This window comes from Brachyhypopomus gauderio, unplaced genomic scaffold (assembly GCF_052324685.1).
Source record: "Brachyhypopomus gauderio isolate BG-103 unplaced genomic scaffold, BGAUD_0.2 sc54, whole genome shotgun sequence".
NCBI classification, from domain to species: domain Eukaryota; kingdom Metazoa; phylum Chordata; class Actinopteri; order Gymnotiformes; family Hypopomidae; genus Brachyhypopomus; species Brachyhypopomus gauderio.
Window position 1 is genome coordinate 1,557,204 of NW_027506878.1, and position 20,000 is coordinate 1,577,203.

The 20,000-nt window shown below is 45.1% G+C and overlaps 1 protein-coding gene across 9 annotated transcripts in view; it reads left to right on the forward strand.

Annotated features, from left to right (window-relative positions):
* The window catches only part of gria3a (glutamate receptor, ionotropic, AMPA 3a), a 55,840-nt gene that overhangs the window by 29,913 nt on the left and 5,927 nt on the right, over positions 1 to 20,000 (forward strand). For 3 of the 9 annotated variants that reach the window (XR_013124512.1, XM_076987581.1, XM_076987576.1), the window contains exons 10-14: positions 2,555 to 2,761; positions 4,953 to 5,326; positions 8,605 to 8,803; positions 11,166 to 11,413; positions 12,997 to 13,111. Coding sequence is in view for 5 of the 9 variants with exons in the window: in XM_076987581.1 (XP_076843696.1) it covers positions 2,555 to 2,761; positions 4,953 to 5,326; positions 8,605 to 8,803; positions 11,166 to 11,413; positions 12,997 to 13,111 (1,143 nt within the window). In the remaining 4 variants the exon portion in view is untranslated. Of the gene's footprint in view, positions 1 to 2,554; positions 2,762 to 4,952; positions 5,327 to 8,604; positions 8,804 to 11,165; positions 11,414 to 12,996 lie in introns of all 9 variants that reach the window. The other 6 variants (XM_076987582.1, XM_076987579.1, XR_013124511.1 and 3 more) reach the window with 5 other exon arrangements.

Genomic DNA, 20,000 nt, shown 5'->3' on the forward strand with positions numbered 1-20,000 from the left:
CAGGGTGGAGCGTGTAGACCAGTGTCCCTGGTACACTCTGTCCAGGGTGGAGCGTGTAGACCAGTGTCCCTGGTACACTCTGTCCAGGGTGGAGCGTGTAGACCAGTGTCCCCGGTACACTCTGTCCAGGGTGGAGCGTGTAGACCAGTGTCCCTGGTACACTCTGTCCAGGGTGGAGCGTGTAGACCAGTGTCCCCGGTACACTCTGTCCAGGGTGGAGCGTGTCTTCTCTTGTTCAGCTGTTCTCCACCTACGCCCTACATGTCAGACGGGTGCAGCAGCCCCTGTGTTTCATCAGCCTCCGTGACCGTGTAGGAGCCAAAGGAGATCTCACTCTCCTCACCAAGGCAACCTGTAGCAGTCATATCACAATACAACTATAATATTGATATTATAGGCCATGCTCTCTCTCTCTCTTTCTCTCTCTCTCTCTCTCTCTCTCTCTCTATAATATATATATATATATATATATATATATATATATATATATATATATATATATATATATATATATTATTGTATTGTATTTTTTTTATCTCTTTATTTTAAATTAAAATCAGTAATCTTTACTATTTTCACATATGACACAGAATACTGAGTTCAGTGTGAGCAGCTGTTATTCACAAGCTCCACCCATTTTTATATCTCAGATATGATCCTTACAAACTCCACCCACAAACCAGATACAGAGATGTTCAGAGATGTTCAGAGATGGATAGAGATGGTCAAAGATGTTCAGGGGTGGTGACGTTATCACTAACTAATGAAACAAACTCTACAGGTGTATCTCAATTCAGGGGCTGCAGCCCACGAAGTGCGCATTTGTAGGCCGGTTACGTCACTGCGCAGCGACGAGGCTGTCCCAATTCGTGGGCTCCTTCTTATGCGGCCGACGAATGTAGCCTTCAAAACCCTGAAAACGAAGGATGCGTCTGAGTATCCTTCGCGTCCCACCATATCCCAGGATTCATTGCTCTATGAACAATAAACAGGCGGAGTCTAGTGTACGGGCCGAAGAATTCGTTTTTAAATGTCGGTATTTTTTAAATATGGACATTTATACTGCAATGAGATGCTAAATAACATGCCAGTTATTAATGATATTGCAGGTAAACATGTGCTTTGAGTATTTACTAAAAAGTAACGTTTATAAAAATACATTGAATTTTGTTATGAAGTTATACTTCCCGTCAAACATGTGAATACATGTTCAACGCATTTTCTTTTAGGCATTTGTGGGTGATGTGATATTTGTCGGACAGCTCGCTAACACGTATGTAACGTATGAAACGGGGCAGAGCGTGGTCACACAAACATACGTCTTGCGAAGACTAGACTGTCTCATTTAACAGCCGTGAGATGCAGCCTACCCGGCCTTCGAAGTGTGTGGCTACCGTGGGCTGCGCTCTACGCGGTCTACGCGGTCTACGCGGTCTAGGCGGTCTACGCGGTCTACGTAGGCTGCAGCCCCTGAATTGAGATGCAGCCTACGTCTTTCATACATGAGTCTTCTCATCCATTTCAAGCCAATCAAAGCACTGAGTTCACATTTAAGAGCAATGGCACATTAATATAATTACAATAACAGTGAATATTCACATTAAATTAGAATATATAATGATGGGACCAAAGGCTGCGTGTGTGAGTGACTGCGTTTGGCTGTACAGTAATTACAGTACACCTGGAATGAAGCTGCTAATTACATCTCCGTATCGGAGCACCACGCCAGGCTGGAGATCAGGGTGCAGGGGTTACTGGAGAGGAAAGTAGGATAGTGTTAATTGAACAGTGTATGAAGTTAATTAATTAAATGAGTCTGCTAATTACACAGTACAGAACACTATCTTCTGCCTCAGACTGTAATGGGGGAGGGGTTAAGTTTGTTTTTAAGTCAAATCAACCATCATAGATAGATACATGTTGCTTTATAAGCAACCATCTTTTATAAATACATTATTGTTATATATACATATACATAGCGTAAATGTAGAGTTATAATTCGCTGACACAAACCCTGTTTAAACCAGCCCTGAACCAATCAAAGCTCTTGTCTAAGCCAAATGATCCTGTTGAATCCAGCCTGGAACCAGTCAAAGCTCTTCTTGTCTAAACCAAATGATCATGTTTAATCCAGCCCTGAACAAATCAAAGCTCTTCTTGTCTAAGCCTGTTGACTCCCACAACCTTGTTTAACTCAGACCTTAACTAATCAATGCTTGACTCATCTCATTTAACCAGGCTGCTTTTCTAGGTCAGGTCACTGTGGCATCCGAGATTGCCAAGCATGTGGGCAAATATATGTCATTATGTGTGTGTGTGTGTGCGCGTGTGTGTGTGTGCGCATGTTTCTATATGAGGGATGTTGTGTTAGTATTGTTGGAACACATTGGAGTGCTAGAGTGCTTAACGAGTATGTAAATGTACGTGTGTGTGAGTGTCTGAGACCTTTCATCAGGTTCTCCACCTGTGTTTCTTAGGTTTGTGTGTGTGTGTGTGTGTGTGTGTGTGTGTGTGAGATCAACTACACTCACACCGTGTCTGATCTGGTTCCTAGGAAGCTCCGTATGTGATGGCTAAGAGGAACCATGTGCAGTTGGAGGGAAACGACCGCTATGAGGGTTACTGCGTGGACCTGGCATCCGAGATCGCCAAGCACGTGGGCATCAAATACAAGCTCTCCGTGGTGGAGGACGGGAAGTATGGAGCACGGGACAGTGACACCAGGAGATGGAACGGCATGGTGGGGGAGCTGGTGTACGGGGTGAGTCCCTCCAGATGGAGGTGTTGGTGTACGGGGTGAGTCCCTCCAGATGGAGGTGTTGGTGTACGGGGTGAGTCCCTCCAGATGGAGGTGTTGGTGTATGGGGTGAGTCCCTCCAGATGGAGGTGTTGGTGTATGGGGTGAGTCCCTCTAGGTGGAGGTGTTGGTGTATGGGGTGAGTCCCTCTAGGTGGAGGTGTTGGTGTATGGGGTGAGTCCCTCCAGATGGAGGTGTTGGTGTACGGGGTGAGTCCCTCCAGATGGAGGTGTTGGTGTATGGGGTGAGTCCCTCCAGATGGAGGTGTTGGTGTACGGGGTGAGTCCCTCCAGATGGAGGTGTTGGTGTATGGGGTGAGTCCCTCCAGATGGAGGTGTTGGTGTATGGGGTGAGTCCCTCTAGGTGGAGGTGTTGGTGTATGGGGTGAGTCCCTCTAGGTGGAGGTGTTGGTGTATGGGGTGAGTCCCTCCAGATGGAGGTGTTGGTGTATGGGGTGAGTCCCTCCAGATGGAGGTGTTGGTGTACGGGGTGAGTCCCTCCAGATGGAGGTGTTGGTGTATGGGGTGAGTCCCTCCAGATGGAGGTGTTGGTGTACGGGGTGAGTCCCTCCAGATGGAGGTGTTGGTGTACGGGGTGAGTCCCTCTAGGTGGAGGTGTTGGTGTATGGGGTGAGTCCCTCTAGGTGGAGGTGTTGGTGTATGGGGTGAGTCCCTCCAGATGGAGGTGTTGGTGTACGGGGTGAGTCCCTCCAGATAGAGGTGTTGGTGTATGGGGTGAGTCCCTCTAGGTGGAGGTGTTGGTGTACGGGGTGAGTCCTTCCAGATGGAGGTGTTGGTGTACGGCAGGGGTACTCAACTGGCGGACCGCGGTCCGGATCCGGACCCGAACGCAGTCCTGTCCGGACCCAATCTCATTCCTGATTAACTGGATACGGACCAAAACAAAACCGGAGCATTTATTTCAGGGCTATTGACAAAACACTCCGTCACGAGTGTTACGTTTGCCACCCCCCTCAACAACTTAAAATAAGCCTGCCTGGTTGACGCTTCGCGAGCGGCGCGAGGGTCCGCACGGCGAAAATGACGTAATCGCTGTGGCTCCGCGTGTGCGCGAGTGCCTCGCGCGCTGTCGGTTCGGTGCACCTCTCGAATTTTGTAACTTCGCGCGTGCCGCGCTTCAGCGCAATGAACAAAGTCACGTTTTCAGGGTTCATACACCTTTATAAGGTGGAATTCAAGCACTTGTACGTCACTTTCAAGGTCCATTTCAATATTTCCCAGCATGTTAAACATAATTAAGTTAAATATTTATATATACTCGAAATAATTCGCTTTTTATCACATTATGTAATGGTTGTTTATTTTAAAAACGCCCAATCTTCACGTCTTCACGTTCTCTCATGTTTCATCCTGGAATTACAAGAGGCTCGTATTTGTTAACCTAATACAAGAGAACTGTTCAGTCAGACAGATATTTGTTGTGAAAACAAATAGTTACAATTTCAAGCATTTTAAAGTACTTTAACCTAAATTCCAGCTCTTTTCAAACCTGAAACACATAGCAACATAAAAATTGGTCAGGTAAATGTTCATTCCCCTGTTTTGAGGGGTGTTTCTACCACATATCGTTTCGGACAAAACACCTATCGTTTCGGAGAACGATGACGCTCGCGAAAGTATAAAAAATAAACGCCTCCACCGTTCGTGCAGGGTCACGCGAGGTGGGTGGAGTCACGCGCTACAGTCACTCGCGAAAGTACCAGGCTTTACGTTCCCCCCCCCCCCCCCCCGCTCAACAACTTACGTTCGCCACTGGTGTACGGGGTGAGTCCCTCCAGATGGAGGTGTTGGTGTACGGGGTGAGTCCCTCTAGGTGGAGGTGTTGGTGTATGGGGTGAGTCCCTCTAGGTGGAGGTGTTGGTGTACGGGGTGAGTCCCTCCAGATGGAGGTGTTGGTGTACGGGGTGAGTCCCTCCAGATGGAGGTGTTGGTGTATGGGGTGAGTCCCAGATGGAAGTGTTGGGCATTGCTGCACAAAGGTTTGTGCCCAGTGTCGCCTCATCTCATGGTAAGTGTGGTCTACCAGGGAACGCTTTATATTGTGAAAACATGTGCAGGTAATTCGGAACAAATATTGGTCATCGGTCATAAAATAGGTCATACGTGGAACTAAACTTCAGCCACCATGTTTCCAGAGGGCAGATATAGCGGTGGCACCGCTGACCATCACGCTGGTGCGTGAGGAGGTGATCGACTTCTCCAAGCCCTTCATGAGCCTGGGCATCTCCATCATGATCAAGAAGCCCACCAAGGCCAAAGCGGGCGTGTTCTCCTTCCTGGACCCCCTGGCCTACGAGATCTGGATGTGCATCGTGTTCGCCTACATCGGCGTGAGCGTGGTGCTGTTCCTGGTGAGCCGCTTCAGCCCGTACGAGTGGCACCTGGACGAGAGCGAGGAGGCCAAGGAGCCCGGCAGCCCGCCCGACCCGCCCAACGACTTCGGCATCTTCAACAGTTTGTGGTTCTCTCTGGGCGCCTTCATGCAGCAAGGGTGTGATATCTCACCAAGGTTGGTGCATCATTCAGACCAGCAGCGACTCCTCCTCCTCTTCATCTTCATCACTCTCTCACTCACCTCCCTCTGCATTTCACGGTCACTGTGTTTTTGAGCTGTTTCTCCATGGTGCATATATGTTATTGTGCAGAACACTCCCTACTTTTTTGAGTTTTTCATTCACTCACTCTCACTCAGTCCCTTCCTCTCCATGCCCTTCTCTCTCTCTCATCCTTTTTATTTCTCTCTCTCATCTCCTCTCTCTCTCATCCTCTCTCTCTCTCTCTCTCCCTCCCTCTCTGTCTTGGTATTTTGTAGTCAGAGAGAACATCCACTAAAATAACGTATAAACACCATGTGTTGACTGTAGAATGCAGAGTCGGTGTGTGTCTCTCTCTGTCTCTCTCTCTCTATCTCTCTCTCCCTCTCTCTCCCTCTGTTCCTCTGCCTCTCTGTATCGCTCTTTCTATTTCCCAATCTTTATATTCTCCTCTTTATTTGTTTTTCTTGGTCTCTTTGCTTTTCTCTCTCCCCCCTCTTGTCCTCTCTCTCCCTCTCTCCCTCTCTCTCTCTCTCTCTCTCTCTCTCTCTCTGTCGTAACTGTTGGAGGGATACCGTGTTTTTGCTGCATGTATCCGTGTCCCTCACAGCCGTCAGCAGGCTGTGTCCCATTTTAGAGGACACGCCCAGTCCACAGTGGCTCCTCCCCCTTCGTCCATCTTTCAGCTCTCTGTTTCATTCCCGTCCTCCGTGGTGGTCGGACTGTTGACTCGAGCCTCGGATGTCGCTAGCCCTTTCACTTCATCATCATCGCCCTCTTCATCGCTATGGGTTATGTGCAGTGTTGGGAACGTTACTTTTAAAAAGTAATTAGTCATAGTTACTCACTACTTACTCAAAAAAGTAACTGAGTTGGTAACTGAATTACTCTATAATAAAAGCAACTCGTTACCAGGGAAAGTAACTATTTGCATTACAGTATAAAAAAAAAAAAAGTTATATGCCAATGAATAAGGATTTTTTGAAAAAGCAGTTTTCACAGTCAGTTGAAATGAGTAGATCAGAAAGGTGTTTAACTTTTGATATTTATTGCACATCAACAGACCAGTGCAGGATAAAATCCTTTAAAATCCCAAATCTTTGTTAAAAAAAAGCAAAAGTAAACAGTTACACTATATAAAGTGCATTTACATCTATCAAATTAAATTATCTCAACCTGAGACAACTGGTTTGTTCACAACAGAAGTAGACTTAACAATAAAACCTCAATTCTTAATTAAATAAATCAAATACCCAGTCTGGTAGACATTCAGGAATTTCAAGTATTTTCTTAAATAATGTTTATATCGCCACCTTGAAAATTATAATTTTTCTTCGGCTTGCTCCTGAATCGCCATTACTGCCTCTTCTCCGTTTGTGTCGTGTGTCACTGGTGTGCTTCGGCACGCGTGTAAAAACACAGGCTCTAATTGGCTATCATAACGCTGCCTTAGCCAATCACTTACTGACTTGTTAAGTTAAACAGGAGTTACACCGAGAACTGTGACCTATCGAGATCTGTTACTCCTCTGGGCAGGGGTCCGCTTGGATTACTGTTAGTATATTAATATATAGTAACGCACCGCTTTTAATGACCAGTAACGTCAACGGCATTGTAACGACAGGAAAAGTAATTAATTATATTATCCCGTTACTGACAAAATGACGCTGTTACCTATAAAAATAACGGCGTTATTCGCAACACTGGTTATGTGTGATGGCATCTCACTGAGTCTCCTTGCTGTGCTCAGTCTGAAACCTCCACACCAACCGTCTGCGGAGCCATAACCTAGAAGGATCTCTCTAGAGGACCGTCCTCCTAGAGTACCATTTCTCCATAGTACCGTCCTCCTAGAGTACCATTTCTCCATAGTACTGTCCTCCTAGAGTACAATTTCTCCATAGTACTGTCCTCCTAGAGTACCATTTCTCCATAGTACTGTCCTTCTAGAGTACCATTTCTCCATAGCACCGTCCTTCTAGAGTACTATTTATCCATAGTACTGTCCTACTAGAGTACCATTTCTCCATAGTACTGTCCTCCTAGAGTACCATTTCTCCATAATATTGTTCTCCTAGAATACCATTTCTCCATAGTACAGTCCTTCTAGAGTACCATTTCTCCATAGTACTGTCCTCCTAGAGTACCATTACTCCATAATACCGTCATCCTAGAGTACAATTTCTCCATAGTACTGTCCTTCTAGAGTACAATTTCTCCATAGTACCATCCTTCTAGAGTATCATTTCTCCATAATACCGTCCTCCTAGAGTACCATTTCTCCATAGTACTGTCCTCCTAGAGTACAATTTCTCCATAGTACTGTCCTCCTAGAGCACCATTTCTCCATAGTACTGTCCTCCTAGAGGACCATTTCTCCATAGTACTGTCCTCCTAGAGCACCATTTCTCCATAGTACTGTCCTCCTAGAGTACAATTTCTCCATAGTACTGTCCTCCTAGAGCACCATTTCTCCATAGTACTGTCCTCCTAGAGTACAATTTCTCCATAGTACTGTCCTCCTAGAGCACCATTTCTCCATAGTACTGTCCTCCTAGAGTACAATTTCTCCATAGTACTGTCCTCCTAGAGCACCATTTCTCCATAGTACTGTCCTCCTAGAGTACCATTTCTCCATAGTACCATCCTCCTAGAGTACCATTTCTCCATAGTACTGTCCTCCTAGAGCACCATTTCTCCATAATACTGTCCTCCTAGAGGACCATTTCTCCATAGTACTGTCCTTCTGTAATATCATCCCTTTTTAATACCACCTCTCTATAGCACCATCTCTCTATAGCACCATCTCACTATAACACTATCTCTCTATAGCACCATCTCTCTATAGCACCATCTCTCTATAATACCATCTGGAGTATTGCTATTGTAATGTAGCCGGTCTAGAGGAGCATTGTTCTAGATGTTAGTGCTGCAGTATAATGAGCTGGTCCTGGATGGTCCAGTGAGTGTGACTGGGTTTTTATCTCCCTGTGACTGACGTATTTATCTTGTGCTCCCTGTCCACTCGGACTTATATGCCTGAACTCTGGAGTATAACACAGCCTGTCTGAATCGATATGTCTGCTGTACCACTGTCTGCTTTTTTTCTGGAACATTCTCTCTCTCTTCATTTTTCCCTCCACTTCTCTCATTCACCCCACCTTCCTCTCCCTGGGGACCCTTCCCTTCTTCGCTCGGTCTGCCTGTCTTCTCTCTCTCTCCATCACCACCACCCTCCCACGCTGGGGCTCAGGTCACTGTCGGGCCGTATCGTAGGGGGCGTGTGGTGGTTCTTCACCCTCATCATCATCTCGTCCTACACGGCCAACCTGGCGGCCTTCCTCACCGTGGAGAGGATGGTGTCGCCCATCGAGAGCGCAGAAGACCTGGCCAAGCAGACGGAGATCGCCTACGGCACCCTGGACTCTGGCTCCACCAAGGAGTTCTTCAGGGTGAGTGTACACGTGAGCTTGGTGCCCCGCCAACGCTCACGCAGAGTGGGAGGAGCTGGCCGTGAGGTCACACCAATGATGTCACACGCATGATGTCACAAAGCTGTAGAAACAGACCAGAGGAGCCGATTATAAGTCCTGTAAGTTATTATTATGCTTAAAGTACCAAAGGTGTATATGATCATCCAGCCCTCCACAGGTTAGTGTTGCCTGACTCCTCTCCTGACCTTCATCACCCTCATCACCTTCCTCACCTTCCTCACGTACCCTCTTGTGGTGGAGAAGGTCAGGTCAGGTGATACGCCCTCTTGTGGTGGAGAAGGTCAGGCCAGGTGATACGCCCTCTTGTGGTGGAGAAGGTCAGGTCAGGTGATACGCCCTCTTGTGGTGGAGAAGGTCAGGTCAGGTGATACGCCCTCTTGTGGTGGAGAAGGTCAGGTCAGGTGATACGCCCTCTTGTGGTGGAGAAGGTCAGGTCAGGTGATACGCCCTCTTGTGGTGGAGAAGGTCAGGTCAGGTGATACGCCCTCTTGTGGTGGAGAAGGTCAGGCCAGGTGATACGCCCTCTTGTGGTGGAGAAGGTCAGGTCAGGTGATACGCCCTCTTGTGGTGGAGAAGGTCAGGTCAGGTGATACGCCCTCTTGTGGTGGAGAAGGTCAGGTCAGGTGATACGCCCTCTTGTGGTGCTCCGCTGATATGACAGAAATGTTCTTTTGCTCTCACTGGGGGAGGTTAAAACAGCAGCCAGGGACTCTGGAGACCAGGGACGCTGGAGACCAGGGACGCTGGAGACCAGGGACGCTGGAGACCAGGGACGCTAGAGACCAGGGACGCTGGAGACCAGGGAGGTTAGAGACCAGGGACGCTGGAGACCAGGGACACTGGAGACCAGGGACGCTAGAGATCAGGGACGCTGGAGACCAGGGACGCTGGAGACCAGGGAGGTTAGAGACCAGGGACGCTGGAGACCAGGGACGCTGGAGACCAGGGAGGTTAGAGATCTGGGACGCTGGAGACCAGGGAGGCTGGAGCTATGACTGATGTGTAATGGGTATTTAGGACAGTTCTCACATGGGCAGTTTGGGTCAGCCGAGCCACGTGTGATTGATCTGCTGGATCTGCCCACCAGGCAGGGGAATGGAGTGTGATGGGTGTTGCCATGGTGCTGTGGCCTCTCAGTCATTATGGGCTGTGACCTGTCCGTCTGCGTGGTCTGTTTCATGTTTGTGTTACTGTTTTGGTGTTGGTCGTGTCAGTGTAATCCTGGAAATCAACACAGAGGTTAATAACGTCCCCTCAGCATCTGAAAACGTTCCTGGCTTCTGATTGAGGGTGTAAGTGTGTGTATGTTTGCTGGAGTGAACCCAACCAGCACACAGGTGTCAGATGTCCACCTGTGTGAAGGACTCCTTGCACAATTGAGAACTGATACCTACAGCAGAGGATTATTCTGCAGTTGCGTTTGTCCCTGAAAACTTCCCAAAGGTATACAGACACACACATGCTTGCACACACTCTCACACACACCTCTGAGGCAAAGAGGACACATGGTCCTTTTTTAGAACAAACTCATGTGCACCAGCTGTTTTGAGGTCATGTTAACCCATTTTTCACAGTGTGTGTGTGTGTGTGTGTATTTGTGAGTGTGTGTGTGTGGTCCTGTGAGTCTGTCCTATTTAACTAAGCAGTGTGTATCCTCTACTGAAGTTGTGTGTGTGTGTGTGTGTGTGTGTGTGTGTGAGTGTGAGTGTGTGTGTGTTTGTGTTTGTTAGTACGTGAGTGTGTTTGTGTGTGTGTATGTGTGTGTGTGTGTGTGAGTGTGAGTGTGTGTGTGTGTGTGGTCTCTCTCTCTCCTGACTTGCACCTGGTGACTGTGAACAGCTTTTTTTACAAGGTTGTGAGCTGTGGTGTTCACCTGCTCGCTTCAGGACTCAGGACTGATTCAGGACTCAGAACTTACTCAGGACTCAGGACTCAGGACTACCTCTATGTGTCTCCTACTCACCAAACCCTCAGTCTTCTGCCTCAACCGTTAGCTGTTTTAGGCCATGAATGAGTTATGATCATGCTGCAGTTGGATTATTTTTGGATTGTGATGAACTAATTTGGGTTTCAGTATTTTCTACGACTGGTTTCTTGTCAGGTTATGAATGTTTTTGGTAATGACTGTTTTCAGGTTACAGTGACTTCAACACATAAAACTATGATGAACTGGTTTGTTGTCAGGTTCTGATTGGATGTTTTGGATTAGAGATGGATTATAGTAGAGTTCCTAATGGGCTTGTGTTTGGACACTTTTCCCTGCTGCTCATCTTCTCGTTTCTGAGGGTCTTCTTCCTCTTTGTGTTCCTCACCTCCACAGCGCTCAAAAATCGCCGTCTACGAGAAAATGTGGTCCTACATGAAGTCAGCGGAGCCGTCGGTGTTTGCCAAGACAACGCGGGAGGGAGTGGCGCGGGTGCGGAAGTCTAAGGGCAAGTTTGCCTTCCTGCTGGAGTCCACCATGAACGAGTACATCGAGCAGCGCAAACCCTGCGACACCATGAAGGTCGGCGGGAACCTGGACTCCAAGGGCTACGGCATCGCCACGCCCAAGGGCTCGGCATTAAGGTGGGTGGAGTAGTATAACAATCCTCACCATTGTTATAGTATTCCACCCTCCCTGATACCCCCATCTCTCCTTCATCTCTCTCCTCCATCTCTCATCCATCTCTCCTCCATCTCTCTCCTTCATCTCTCTCCTCCATCTCTCATCCATCTCTCCTCCATCTCTCTCATCCATCTCTCCTCCATCTCTCTCCTCCATCTCTCCTCTATCTCTCACCTCCATCTCTCCTCTATCTCTCGTACAACTTTCTCCTCCATCTTCTCCATATCATTCCACCATCTCTCTTCTACTCCATCTCTCCTCTGTCTTTCCACTCTCTCTCTTTCATCTCTCTCCTCCATCTCTCTCCTCCATCTCGTCCATTCTTCCGTTTCCCTCGTATTCTTCTTCTCTCATTTCTTGTTCTTCTTCTGACTGTTTCAGTATTGGAGTTTCATGAAGAAATAATGCAGATTCATGTCTTTTTCTGTCTGTTTGCAGTCATGTTTAAAAACAAAACACCAAACCCCATAGTTCAAGTCTTCTGTGCAGTGTTAATGCTGGTGTGTTTCTCTCGACAGAGCGCCCCCCGGTGTTCATGTACAGTTATGACCATGGTGCCCTGTGCTTTGATCCTTCCTGCTCCTCACTGCTCTGCTTCACACTGGATGTTGTTCTAATGTGTGTGCACCTGTGATATCTGTGTGTGTTTGTGTGTGTGCGCATCTACTATATCTGTGTGTGTGTGTGTGTGCACCTGCGATGTCTATGTGTGTGTGTGTCGCATTGTGATGTCATTTCCTGCTGCACTGGTCCCAGGTGACTGCTGTCTTGCATGTGATTGGCTTCCCTCCGTTCCTCTTCCTGTTCTGATGACGGACTATACATCTGTAGTCCATCCTCCCCATTCCCACCACTGCTGTCTCTCCCACCCTCTCTCTCTCTCTCTCTCTCTCTCTCTCTCTCTCTCTTTATCTCTCTCACCCTCTCCCTCACACTCTCTCTCACACTCTCTCTCTCCTATTCTATCTTTCTGTCTCTCTCTCTCTCTCCCATTCTCTTTCTCTATCTCTCATACCCTCTCCTTCTTTCTCTCTCCCTCACACACACTCTCTCTCTCTCTGTCACACTCTCTCCCATTTTCTCTCTATCTCTCTCTCTCTCCCTCCCACTCTTTTACTGTCTCGCCCTCTTTCTCTCCCTCCCACTGTCTCTCCCCATCTATCTCTCTGTCTGTCTCTCTCCTGTGTTTTTCTCTCTCTTTCTCACACTCTCTCTCTTTCTCTCTCTCTTCCTCTCTCCTACTCTCTCTTCCTCCTCCACTCACTCTCTCTCTCTCTCTCTCTCTCTCTGCTCAGTGTCACTTGTCCTTCACTCCCACACACTCTCCCATCTGCACCCAGCCAAAGGCATTAACTCTCCACCAATCAAACAGCACCATCACTTACCCAGCTAACCCGCCTCCCTTCCTCGTACCCTCACCACTCTGCTGGACCGACCTCTTCAGAGTTCATGAGCGTGAATCATGAGCGGATCTCTGCACTATTAGAGTTCTCACGGTCCTGCTTCCCTTTTGTGCTTATGAGTTGTGTTTTATCGTTTCAAGAAGTGCTGTGAACCTGGCTGTGCTCAAGCTGAATGAGCAGGGCCTTCTGGACAAGCTCTTCAACAAATGGTGGTACGACAAAGGAGAGTGTGGCAGCGGGGGCGGAGACTCCAAGGTCAGCCTCCATCTCACCAAACCTAACCAACCAATCAGTAGCGAGTAATGCGCAAAGGCTGTGACCTATGACCCTGGAGTCAGTAAACAGCGAACCCTTAGGGGTCAAATCTAATGGCCATACCCTGTTAACATGAAGACTGTAACTACTTGTGCTGCTTTAATACTGGGTGTACGTGAAGATGTCTGAGACAACTGAGGTTATCCTGAACCCTTTACTAGACTAACAGAGGGAAAGGAGCCAGAAAGAGAGAGAGAGAGGGGAGAGAGAGAGAAAGAGAGGCGGATGGACAGAAAGAAGGGGAGGGACAGACTGATAACGAGAGGGAGGAAGAGATGAGGACAGGATTGTGGAAAGTCCACATGGGGTAGTTTAAAATGAGGTAGTTCTTATGTGACATACTTGCTTTATGTCTGTAGAAATGATGGCTGTAGTTTAGGTTAAGTTAGGGCTGTGCCATCAGGTGTAGTTAGTTCAATTACAGCTATAATTTAGTTTTAAGGTTGTAGTTTGGTTTTGAGTATTTTTGTGTTTCATTGCATAGTTTGTTTTCTCTTTACGGGAGTAGTTTAGATGAAGGTGTAATTTAGATGAAGATGTAGTTTAGATGATATAATTTAGATGAAGGTGTAGTTTAGATGAAGATGTAGTTTAGATGAAGGTGTAATTTAGATGAAGATGTAGTTTAGATGATATAATTTAGATGAAGGTGTAGTTTAGATGAAGATGTAGTTTAGATGATGGTGTAGTTTAGATGAAGGTGTAGTTTAGATGAAGATGTAGTTAAGATGATGGTGTAGTTTAGATGAAGGTGTAGTTTAGATGAAGATGTAGTTAAGATGATGGTGTAGTTTAGATGAAGGTGTAGTTTAGATGATGGTGTAGTTTAGATGAAGATGTAGTTTAGATGATGGTGTAGTTTAGATGAAGGTGTAGTTTAGATGATGGTGTAGTTTAGATGAAGGAGTAGTTTAGATGAAGGTGTAATTTAGATGAAGATGTAGTTTAGATGAAGGTGTGGTTTAGATGAAGGTGTAGTTTAGATGAAGGTGTGGTTTAGGTGAAGGTGTAGCTTAGATGAAGGTGTGGTTTAGGTGAAGGTGTAGCTTAGATGAAGGTGTGGTTTAGGTGAAGGTGTAGCTTAGATGAAGGTGTAGTTTAGATGAAGGTGTAATTTAGATGAAGATGTAGTTTAGATGATGGTGTAGTTTAGATGAAGGTGTAATTTAGATGAAGATGTAGTTTAGATGATGGTGTAGTTTAGATGAAGGTGTAATTTAGATGAAGATGTAGTTAAAATGATGGTGTAGTTTAGATGAAGGAGTAGTTTAAATGAAGATGCAGTTTAGATGATGGTGTAGTTTAGATGAAGATGTAGTTTAGATGATGGTGTAGTTTAGATGAAGGTGTAGTTTAGATGAAGATGTAGTTAAGATGATGGTGTAGTTTAGATGATGGTGTAGTTTAGATGAAGGTGTAGTTTAGATGAAGATGTAGTTAAGATGATGGTGTAGTTTAGACGAAGGAGTAGTTTAGATGAAGGTGTAATTTAGATGAAGATGTAGTTTAGATGAAGGTGTGGTTTAGGTGAAGGTGTAGCTTAGATGAAGGTGTAGTTTAGATGAAGATGTAGTTTAGAAGAAGATGTAGTTAAGATGATGGTGTAGTTTAGATGATGGTGTAGTTTAGATGAAGGTGTAGTTTAGACGAAGATGTAGTTAAGATGATGGTATAGTTTAGATGAAGGTGTAGTTTAGATGAAGGTGTAGTTTAGACGAAGATGTAGTTAAGATGATGGTATAGTTTAGATGAAGGTGTAGTTTAGATGAAGGTGTAGTTTAGATGATGGTGTAGTTTAGATGAAGATGTAGTTTAGATGATGGTGTAGTTTAGATGAAGATGTAGTTAAGATGATGGTGTAGTTTAGATGAAGGAGTAGTTTAGATGAAGGTGTAATTTAGATGAAGGAGTAGTTTAGATGAAGGTGTGGTTTAGATGAAGGTGTGGTTTAGGTGAAGGTGTAGCTTAGATGAAGGTGTAGCTTAGATGAAGGTGTGGTTTAGGTGAAGGTGTAGCTTAGATGAAGGTGTGGTTTAGGTGAAGGTGTAGCTTAGATGAAGGTGTAGTTTAGATGAATGTGTAATTTAGATGAAGATTTAGTTTAGATGATGGTGTAGTTTAGATGAAGGTGTAATTTAGATGAAGATGTAGTTAAAATGATGGTGTAGTTTAGATGAAGGAGTAGTTTAGATGAAGATGCAGTTTAGATGATGGTGTAGTTTAGATGAAGATGTAGTTTAGATGATGGTGTAGTTTAGATGAAGGTGTAATTTAGATGAAGGTGTAATTTAGATGAAGATGTAGTTTAGATGAAGGTGTAGTTTAGATGAAGGAGTAGTTTAGATGAAGGTGTGGTTTAGGTGAAGGTGTAGCTTAGATGAAGGTGTAGTTTAGATGAAGATGTAGTTTAGATGAAGGTGTGGTTTAGGTGAAGGTGTAGCTTAGATGAAGGTGTAGTTTAGATGAAGATGTAGTTAAGATGATGGTGTAGTTTAGATGAAGGTGTAGTTTAGATGAAGATGTAGTTAAGATGATGGTGTAGTTTAGATGAAGGTGTAATTTAGATGAAGATGTAGTTTAGATGAAGGTGTAGTTTAGATGAAGGAGTAGTTTAGATGAAGGTGTAATTTAGATGAAGATGTAGTTTAGATGAAGGTGTGGTTTAGGTGAAGGTGTAGCTTAGATGAAGGTGTAGTTTAGATGAAGATGTAGTTTAGATGAAGGTGTGGTTTAGGTGAAGGTGTAGCTTAGATGAAGGTGTAGTTTAGATGAAGATGTAGTTAAGATGATGGTGTAGTTTAGATGAAGATGTAGTTAAGATGATGGTGTAGTTTAGATGATGGTGTAGTTTAGATGAAGGTGTAATTTAGATGAAGGTGTAATTTAGATGAAGATGTAGTTTAGATGAAGGTGTGGTTTAGGTGAAGGTGTAGCTTAGATGAAGGTGTGGTTTAGGTGAAGGTGTAGCTTAGATGAAGGTGTAGTTTAGGTGAAGGTATAGAGGGAATTTAAGTGTAGCTAGGGCTGCCATGTAGTTGCCAACAGTAGTGTGTGTTTCAGCTGCTTTTCACATCTCCATGGCAACCATATAGATGTTATAGGGCATATGTTTATTCCCAGGTCATTTAATGTTATTATAAGTTATCACTATATCACTTCACTAAGCTGCCGACCTCTCCTTCATTGGGGTGAAAGGTGAAAGGTTAAGATTAGGAACAGCGAGGCGAACAGCGAAGTCTTGAGGGGACTAAGCATCACAGGAAAACGTGAGAATTCTAATAAACTACAGCTCCCACAATCCTTCACTCAATCACCTGCCACTGATCACTCATCCTGCATAAAGCAATTACAGACCCCTCCCCTTCAGTGCATCCTGTAATTAAAAACACACACACACACACACACACACACACACACACACACACACACACACACACACACACACACACACACACACACAACACACCCTTCCCTGAACTTATAGTCACTATTCTCTTGCTCCTGTATTTGCTGGTAGTCACTCCATGCTTAGCCAGTGACACAGCCCACCGTCTTTACTGATTGGCTTTCAAGAGTTCTCCTCCTAAGCGATTGGTTCCAAGATATGGGCCTGGGTTTCTAAGTCCTACTGAGAAATCACGAAGGCCGTGTGATCTGTGTGGAAAAGGACATGATTGGCTGAGGGTGTCTAGTCCATTATGACATTGTGTGGAAAGGGATCGGGCATGATTGGCTGAGGGTGTCTAGTCCGTTATGACATCAGGACTGCATGTAGCTCATTTATTCACCTGCCTGGAACCCTGCAATGCATGATGGAAGTAGTTCAACTCTTCACAGCAAATGTACCACACGCTTTACTGAAAAAATGTTGAGCATTTAAAGAAAATATACTCCACTTTTTTCCCACTGATTAGAAATTTGCACATGACTTATCTAAAATTCTAACATGACCACATAACTCAAATTACTTCTAATTATTCTAATTACTATCTAATTCTAATTAATTCTAATTGCAATTACTAATAAAGTAAACGTAAGTCATTTCTTAAATGATTTAAACCAATATCTTGGTTAAATGGCAGTGTTTGGTGACCCGATGAAGCATGACATTTATATGTCAGGCATAATTAAAATAGATCTAAAAATCATGAATAGAATAACATCTCAAGTAGAGAATGACGAGTGAGTGTGTTTGTCATGTGTCTTGTGCGGAAAAGACTTCAGCATCTTCTGCAGGTGAGTTGAGTGTCAGAGCATCAGGTAGCTAAAGGTCATGCTAACATTTCAGGTTTTTACTGGAAATACTACTGACATTTTCTGGGTACTCTGCTGATGTTTTTACTGGCAATACTACCGATGTTACAGTAAATAAAGGTGAGATTGACTAATGTTACAGATAGCCGTTACAGTAAAGGTGTGGTAGACTAATGTTACAGATAGCCGTTACAGTAAAGGTGTGGTTGACTAATATTACAGATAGCTGTTACAGTAAAGGTGTGGTTGACTAATATTACAGATAGCTGTTACAGTAAAGGTGTGGTAGACTAATGTTACAGATAGCCGTTACAGTAAAGGTGTGGTAGACTAATGTTACAGATAGCCATTACAGTAAAGGTGTGGTTGACTAATGTTACAGATAGCCGTTACAGTAAAGGTGTGGTTGACTCATGTTACAGATAGCCGTTACAGTAAAGGTGTGGTTGACTCATGTTACAGATAGCTGTTACAGTAAAGGTGTGGTTGACTAATATTACAGATAGCTGTTACAGTAAAGGTGTGGTTGACTAATATTACAGATAGCTGTTACAGTAAAGGTGTGGTTGACTAATTTTACAGATAGCCGTTACGGTAAAGGTGCATTTAGCATTCAGCAGGTGGACATCTGAATCCATGTTACTTCTGTCAGTGAAAATAACTGAAATATCCTCAGAAATGTGTTGTAAGCTTCACATTGTGCAGATGGAGGTCTCGGTCTGTCTCCCTTTGCAGGTCTTGCAGGCTACATCTCATTCTGTGGTGCGTCAGTAGCAGCGGGTCTGGCGTGCCGTAGCTGTGCTGTCTGTCTCCTCAGAATCGTGCTCAGAAGAAGAATCATGCACAGAATAACTTGTATTTAGAGCAGATCTGATAACTGCCTTTCAGCTTTGGTGGTTTCATGGTGTTTTTATTGTGCGTTAAATGTTTTTTGTTTCTGATCTATACTCTCTGCTGTGACATACATAATTACCAACCAGCTGGGTTAGATTGTGTTTGTATTTGGGATGTGTACAGGTCTGTTTGGCTTCTGAGTACTATAGCTGTTGTGTACTGACATGTAGTTGTTGTGTAGTGAATGCAAAGTATAAATTGTCATAATGTTTCTCTGTTTGTGTGCTTGTGAGTGTTAATATTTGGTCACTAATTAGCATATTTTTTAACATTTAGTTTAATTATATTTAAAGCACATTAATTTTAAAAATAAAATTAACTGGATGAAACTCCAATATTTGCTGATTAATAATTACTCATTTTTGTAAATAGAGTGAGGTGATGTTTATAGAGCTTTGAGTTTATAAAGCAAAAAGTCATCCCTAAACATATTTTTAATTTCATGCGCTAGTTCACAGTATAAATAAATGGATTAAGTGCTTTTATATAATTTCAGAATGACTCTCTGGAGCAGGAAAAAGATGGCAAACCTGCTCATGGGTTCTGGACTGTGGATTTTTGCTCTGGACCAAAATGGCGCCCACAGGGCTCAAGTGTTGAGCGTGTGGCATGACGGATTCCTGTGTGGGCCCCCCAGGCTCAGGGGTCTCCTCACGTCACGCTCCTCACGTCACGCCCTTGGATCGCACTGGCTGCCTGAAGGCCTGGTTGATCATTTTGAGTGCGATATGGAGTCGGCCTGTGATATTCCAAATGTGAGCTGTGAATCATTAATTAGCTCAATTAATCTTGGTGCAGGAGCAGTCTGCTGCGGGTTCACCAGCACGCTGCCACGTTAGTGTTCACGGTTAGGTTCACGCAGGTTCACGGAGGTTCACGCAGGTTCACGGAGCTGGTGGAACACAGAGTGTGGTACATCTGCTGATGTTGAATTACACACTGTCATCATTTAACACAAGGGAAATAAACTGAGTTACCCAGCAGACCTGTTTGACATCATTTAAGTCCCGCCCCCCTCCAGACATCATCTGACTGAACCACCATTGGCTTTCAGGAATGTGTAATGGCATGAAAAATACAGACAAGGCAACTGGCCAATGAGCAGCTCTCCACGGCTGAGTCCCTCCATGCTGCCCCGCCCCCAGGGCCGTGGTGGGCGGGGCTACCCCAGCGTGTGTGCAGGGGGGCTGGGCTCTGAAGGGGCAGGGCGTGGCCTCTTTAACCCCTCCTCTCTGCCTGCTAGTCCAGAAAGGGTTCCGGATCTCATTCAGCCTTCTAGCTGCACCTACCAGTCTGTTTGTTTGTTTGTTTGTGTGTTTGTTTGTTTGTTTGTAAACAATAACCAAAAAATTTTGTCATCTCTCCCAATCTTTTTTTTCGTTTGCTCTGTGCTCTCTTTTGGCTCTGTTACCATGGTTACCGCGTGACCAATCTCTCTCTGTCTCTCTGCCTCTGTTGGAACAGTGCGTGATGATTGCTCAAAGCGTTTTCAGTAGGTCCTGGTACAGTCAGGTAGCACTGCCAGGTATAAGGTAACGGGAATGCTAGCCCGCCTGCCTGTCCCTAGCCCCCCCCCCCCCCCCTCTCTCTCTCTCTCTCTCTCTTTGTTTCTCTTTAATTCTGTTCTCTGTCTCACTGAGCGTAAGCAGACCAGGTAACCCTACAGTATGGCTATGGTGTA